Source organism: Syngnathus typhle, linkage group LG2 (assembly GCF_033458585.1).
Source record: "Syngnathus typhle isolate RoL2023-S1 ecotype Sweden linkage group LG2, RoL_Styp_1.0, whole genome shotgun sequence".
NCBI lineage: Eukaryota > Metazoa > Chordata > Actinopteri > Syngnathiformes > Syngnathidae > Syngnathus > Syngnathus typhle.
Window position 1 is genome coordinate 20,421,363 of NC_083739.1, and position 6,670 is coordinate 20,428,032.

At 45.4% G+C, this 6,670-nt stretch overlaps 1 protein-coding gene across 7 annotated transcripts; it reads right to left on the reverse strand.

Moving 5' to 3' along the window:
• Positions 1 to 150: 150 nt before the first annotated feature.
• tardbpa (TAR DNA binding protein a) lies at positions 151 to 6,234 on the reverse strand. 7 transcript variants are annotated; one of them, XR_009710434.1, is made up of 8 exons: positions 5,495 to 6,225; positions 3,858 to 4,021; positions 2,874 to 3,014; positions 2,774 to 2,788; positions 2,514 to 2,684; positions 2,350 to 2,434; positions 1,400 to 1,533; positions 151 to 763 (listed from the first exon to the last, which is right to left on the reverse strand). XR_009710434.1 is itself a non-coding variant. In XM_061265412.1 (7 exons), the coding sequence occupies exons 2-7, from the start codon at positions 5,733 to 5,735 to the stop codon at positions 1,949 to 1,951; spliced, it is 1,218 nt and encodes a 405-aa protein (XP_061121396.1). In that variant the 5' UTR covers positions 5,736 to 5,795; positions 6,093 to 6,234; the 3' UTR covers positions 842 to 1,948. The 7 variants fall into 7 exon arrangements, 5 of the variants coding, with proteins under 5 accessions (XP_061121396.1, XP_061121414.1, XP_061121382.1 ...); XR_009710432.1 differs by having other exon boundaries at positions 1,400 to 2,434; positions 5,495 to 6,226; XM_061265412.1 differs by lacking the exon at positions 151 to 763 and having other exon boundaries at positions 842 to 2,434; positions 5,495 to 5,795; positions 6,093 to 6,234.
• Positions 6,235 to 6,670: the final 436 nt, after the last annotated feature.

Here is a 6,670-nt window from a genome sequence, read left to right on the forward strand (position 1 = left end):
TAGATGTCGCCAATGCTACGAACTCCAACCCTTTCTCATTTGGCTTGTCTGGATTTAAATCAACACGTGACAGTACATTCACTGAAGTGGTTAATATCAAGTCACTTAAGGATGCACTACAATTAAGCGTGACAGAACAAATACAGCAAGTATAGGTTTAAAGTTTAATCTCCTTGAAGGGAACATGTCCATCTTGAATCGTTCGTTTCCGCAATCACTTAATTTAAAATAAAATTGACATGGAAATTTACAAGGCAGTCAGAATCGGGTGCACTAAATCTCACTAGACACCGAATCACCAGCAAATGAAACGCGTAGCTATCAAAATAAACAATGATGCTATGGAGGCGGTCAGACATGGGCTCACAATAAACAGAGCTCAAAGTGGAGTACAAATAAATCTGCTTTTCATCTCCAATGACAGACATGTGAACAACTCAAATGCGTTTATTTTTCCACATGACTAAATTATGTCCTTTGTCCATAATATCGGTTCATATGCTCAACTTGTGTGCACCAAATGTACTTCACAACGAAACAAAACAAGAACAGGCGGCTTCCTGTATGTTAGATTAGACTGGTTGTCAGTGGGACTTGGGGCCACTTAAACATGAGGGGGTCCAAGGTTTCTCGCGGGGCGGGATTGAAGATCCTTTTTCTGGATTTAAGGCATTCGTGTAGAAATTCCATTGTGGTTTCTCCCGCGGTCTTCAACTCCCCCCGTGAGTGACTCCTGGTTCCGACGATCCGTGTCCGAGGGCCCCTATACGTGTGAATTAAAGCGTTGGCAGTTCAATTAATGGACTGGAGGAAAAGAAGTCACCGTGAAGAGTGCATAAAACCTAGTCAAATTCTCCTTTTATTTCAGTTTCAAATCACAAAACATAACGGGGGGTGGGGAGAAAACCCTCATTCAAAACTCAAACTTTCAATAGGCCCATATCAAACATTTGCCATGTCAGCACACTTCCAAACGCTCAAACAGCAGCAGTCGAATTTCCACACACGGAGGTCGCCAGGTAATAACACAGAAAAGATAAGCACACAAGCAGACACACAATTCACATTGAATTGGACATCAAGAGGAAACTTGGAAGGATACAAATAAGTCTTAGCACTTGCATTCTAAAACCAACTACTTGGGCTGGGAAACGATGTCCTTGGGATGACACATGCGCACACTCGTACAAAGCCACAGCTTCTTCAAACCCTCGCAGGCATTTGTCCCTTCCAAAAAAGAAAAAGAAAAATCCAACAAAAACCAGGCAGTCTCTGCTCACTCGTGCTTCGTTCACGTAGCACTCGTTCGTTCGTTCGCTCGCTCCACATCAAATCCCACTCATCGATCTCAGACAAGAAGTCCACGACAAAGGGAGAGGAATGAGAAGGTGACACCCACCGTGGAGTACAGTAAATGCAGAGTGAAGCTTGTGTGGTGTTGATGGCAAAGCGTTTACACGTGATACTGAGATCTGTAGAACATTGCCGCCAGTGAGGCGCTTCCTCCCGGGAGCGTGCGAAACAGTTGGTTAACTGCAGGAGAGATGGTCGGCAAGGCGTTTCCATCAGATCAGAAAAAAAAGTAGAAGTGCACTGCATACACAACACAAGGATATCAAGCCCTCTTGAGAGGGCCTGGCGGTCTGGTGGTACTCTCGCACGTTTACAAACAACGCCGCATGCACATGGTTTTCTGAAAGGCAGCTAACTAAACCCACTCATGACTAATGTCACTCACACACATTCTGACTTAACAAAAAAAAGGCAGTGTTTTTTTTTTTTTATATAGTACTTACCGGAAGAGCCTAGACCAAGGACTCGAAAATGTTGGTACAGTCTCAAAGGGCCACGCTAAACTGACAAACACCTCAAACTAAACGCTTTTCCTAATTTGACGGCGGGCCCCGAGCCCTGGCCTAGGATACCGACACAACTGCCGCCTACTTATCTACATGCCCCAGTTGGAGGACTTGGTCTCCATGGAGGTGCCGAAGCCCGAGCTGAAGCCGCTGCCTGAGGCAGAGTTAGTGCCTGCCGGCCAGCCCAGGCTGGCTGTTGTGGGGCTGCTGTAACTGGTGCTGGTGGAGCCGTACGTCTGATCGCGGGTGGTGGCGGCCGTGCCGCCGGCCGCCGTGCTCATCCCCTGCTGGTTGGCCAGCATGCCCATCATGCCCCAGCTGCTCTGCAATGCCGCCTGGGCGGCTGCCACCATGGCCGGGTTGAGCCCCAGGGCACTGAAGTTGACCCCGCCCTTGCCCCCTCCGCCCGCGCCCAGCCCGCCGCGACTAGCGCCGTACGCCTGACTGAAGCCGCCAGCCCCAAAGCGCCCTCGTTCCATCATTTGCCTACTATTGTTGTGTTTGGGCTCAGCGTTGGAGATGTGCACGCTGACGCCTTTGATGATCAGGTCCTCTCCGCACAGGGCCTGGGCCACCTGAGGACACAAAACCAGTGGCTGTGTCACGACAGCCTTTCAAAAAAGACGGGCGGATAGACGGCCTGTTCGGTCACACCTGGTCGTCAGCAAACGTAACAAAGGCGAACGCCCGGAAGGGCTTGGGGATGAAGACATCAGTGACTTCTCCATATTGCATGAAGTACTGCCGCAGCTCATCGGGGGTCATGTCCTCCGTGCAGCGGCCCACAAAGATCTTACGACTCCGCATGGGCTCGTCAGGAAAAGCCTGGTCGCCAAATACACAAACGTCACTCATGCGCTCCATTCAGTCACACAAAGTAAAACAAACACCTCTCCATCCATTCACAGACTTACACCGCAAACATCTGCCTGCCCATCCACATACGACCACACATTAGTAGAGAGCAGTCCACTTGTTGATGTGTTTTTTTTTTTTGAGAAGTGCAAACAATACCTTTGAATTGGGGAGCTTGCAGTCACACCATCGTCCATCTATCATGTGCCTCTGAGATATCACTTTCACCTGGGTTTCATATTCAGTGAAACGCACAAAGCCAAATCCTTTGGAGTTGCCTGTGTTTGCATCCCTCTTGATCTGGAAAGGATAGTTGCTGATTGGTAATAGTTTTTCTCAACCACAATTTGCCATTTCCACCCCAACAATAGTACAAGCTGGCACAAAGCAAAGTCTGGCTCCGATGTATCTATCACAGAGGGAAAGGCTTCCAAGTATTTGTTAAGGTAGCCAACAGAGATGGACATTCCGTGTCGGTGACGACAACAGACGTTTAACAGACAACTACAAGTTAGTGCTTTTAAAATAATGACGACAGGCGATTATAATATGATTAACGACCAACGCACGATAACGGAAGGTGCTAGACCGCAGACGTATCTTGATCTACATGAAATATTTGTTTAAAAAAAACCAACAACTTGCCATTATGCGTGTTGTATACAGCGTGCAGTCGCCTGCGACCACAAAGCAGCAGGTAAAGCAAACGAAGCAGCAACTACACCAACAAAGACGTGCCCGCATTGCGTACATGAGAGGAAGGTGCCGTGTAATTTCGTTCAAATAATTGATCAATGGAGCCAGTACAACTCTTGCAGTATGAAGATATTGTGCATACTAAACACCTCCGGATGGTTACATGGTTTAGCAGCATGGGGCTTTCCCATTTTCGACATACTATATGGGTGGCGTTAGCCTCGTATTAACAAGCTTCTCCATCAATTCAGAAGTTTTATTCATCTAAAGTTTAAATATAAATGCCACTGTTGCCGGTCCACATAAATTACCGCATGCACTTACGTACACGTCCGATGTCCGTGCTGATACTAAGCTAATAGGTGACAAGATGGGGAAAACTTTGTAGCATCAGACTTTTGCACAGTGCTGCACATATGTGACATAAAAAGCGACGGGCTGCAGTACCTGTACCATGATGACCTCGCCAAAGGTGGAGAAATATTCCTTTAAGTCTTGCTCTGTGGTTTTCCATGGCAGGCCGAGGACAATAAGGTCTGATGTCTTCTGGTAACCCCTTTTGACTTTCACAGCTGAGGCGGCATCTATTTCCTCCATCTTTCTTTTGTTATCTGTGGAAGAAGGAAAATGCATTGCTTTGAGGATGACCAAACATGAAGTAGTTGGCTTTCCATCCAAAATGCACCCATTTGCCTGATGAGCAGCCTAAACGTCATTGACAAGCACATTGACATTGGCTTAGAGAAAAATGAATAAGAAAAATATCTATTTTGGAGTGCGCAGACACATGCTAATCACTTTTAACCTTTTATCCTCCCCCCAATAAAAAGAAAATAAATAAGTAAACTAGGCAGTGCATGGGCATCTTTGGGGTGAGGGAAGATCCCGCAAGTAATTGTTGGAGTAATCGCCAGGATATACGAGTTTAACAAGATTAGTTTGCGACAGCCCTACCACACAGAATGAGCATGATGGTCATTTTGTCCCTTAACTATATCTTGATTGATATTTGGGGTGACCCAAAAGCATAGATTTGAGTGCCTCAAAACTCTAAATCAGGGAGAGGGAACCCTCTGGTGATGAGCTGGTCATCAGATTCTTTCAATTTACATCATAAGGCGCTAATAATTTTAAGAGGCGTTCCAGCGGAGATTCTAGGAGGGGTGTGTGAATGGACATGGAATGATGCCCTATCAAATTAGAAAGTCTGCTAATGAAGCTGGAATAGGGCTGCACAATATAATGAAAAAATATTGATATTGCGGCATCGACGTACCCTATGGGCCTATTGCAAAGATCAGTCACTTTCTCGTTTCGTGGAATTGTTTGCTTTTATCTGAATTTGAGAAGTCGAATGCAAACTGAAGTGCACATAGCCATCTAACAGTTGAACATTATCTAGGGGAAATTACATTTAGCTAATACCTAGCTTATTTTATTGCATGAAAAAAAATTACTTCATTTGATGAAAGTTATTTCTTTAGACACATTAAATATCACTGACGATATCGCTATATTCAATAATATTATTATATATTCATAATCCATATGGCATATCACATTTTTTTCCAATATCGCGCAGCTTTAAAGAACAGTGACTCCTAACCAGTACGCTGTGCTGCTCCAAAAATATTTTCATTTAGTCGATTTGTTTTTTCTTTAATTATGCCTCTTTAGTCATCTATCAAAGTCAGTTATGTATAGTACCAAGCACAACATTTTACATGCTCTTCTACTAGATGGCAGAAAGTACAACTAAGTAGCATGTTGGATTTGTACTTTCATGTGTATTTTCAGAATTAGGATAAGAATAGATACATTTGCCATTAATTGACACCCAGACACTTCCAAAATTGTAACCGCCCTTAAATGGAAGCAAAGCCCCCTTTTTTTTAATCAGTCAAAGCTGAGCCAGGCTCAATTAAACGCTTCCTCTCAGTTTGACATACTTCCTTGGCGTCAAAGGAACATTCAATGTTTTCTTTTAGCATTTATGATAGTGTTTATAAAGGGTTTAGCTTTGATTAATTGTATCATACGCAGGCCTTTGTTAAATTCTCATTAAATCCACTACTTGGGCTTACCTTTGGGGTAGTTGACCACGTAGACCAGGTTCCCCCAGTCGCTCTCTGGCGCATGCAGGACGCCCTCCACAAGCCGAACTCCACGCATGCACTGGGACTCCGGATTTCTATAGCGAAGCCCGCACGCCCCTGGAAACTGGGCCGCAACCGACGACAGCAGAACCGTGCCGTCGTCCTCCGAGGGGATCTCCATCGGCTCTTCGTTCTCATCCTCGGCCACCCGAATGTACAACTCGGACATGTTCTCTGAAAGGCCGGTAGCCAGCTTGAAGCCTCTTGGTGCTACCTCGCTACGAGGAAGCTAAACACGCAAAAGAATGCGCTTGAGTTCGTTACTCGAATTTGCTCCGCCCAGAAGCAAATAGAAACACGAAAAGAATATCGAACGTTGACACCCACACAACTGGAGATACTCGAACGTTTGATTTTATTGAGCTGAGGGGGCGCACGAAATGCGTCACTTATCTCCTTTGTCGACGACAAACAAGTTAGCTAGCTTGCCACCGAAGCTAGCAAACTCGAGAGGGCTTGAGAAATGACTGACCGTCCAGTCTAGATGTGGACTCGCAGTCAACAAATACAAACGTAATCTCCTTACCTACGGTTTTATGGTCAAACCAGATTGGAGTAAAACAAAAATTCGAAATACGACGGTGGAATTGAAATACGAGCTTTGCTACGCACAATGCACGCAATTATACCACACGCGCCAGCGGCTACCTCTGAGTTAGCTAACAAAATGGCTGCTGGGGCTGACGTCACCCTTAAGAGAACGCTGGAATTTTACAAGGATACAAGCTAGCTGCTTTCCGCATCTTTGAAGAATTATGCTGCGTCGTAGTTGCCATGTTGGATGTGGCTTGATAAGTCGCGTAAAAGCGAAGATTCCTCGTTACTCGGAAATCTAGTCCTGATGGTCCATTTTCACTCACAAGTTTAGTTTATGTATTTTGGGGAAAAAATTGAAGAACATTTTTATTTCATTGAGTTCATTGTTCATTGTTCATTGAGAGGTAGAAAGCAGAGGGAAGAATCCCTTGTCAGCTCCTTCACTTCCCGGACGTTGAAGGGATGCTACCACGCCGCGGTTGAAATGTCGGAAAGAAGTCGGTACCGATACCGCGGTCGGCAGTTTCACCTTTCAGACTTTAAACACTGCGTCAATACTTCTCTTGA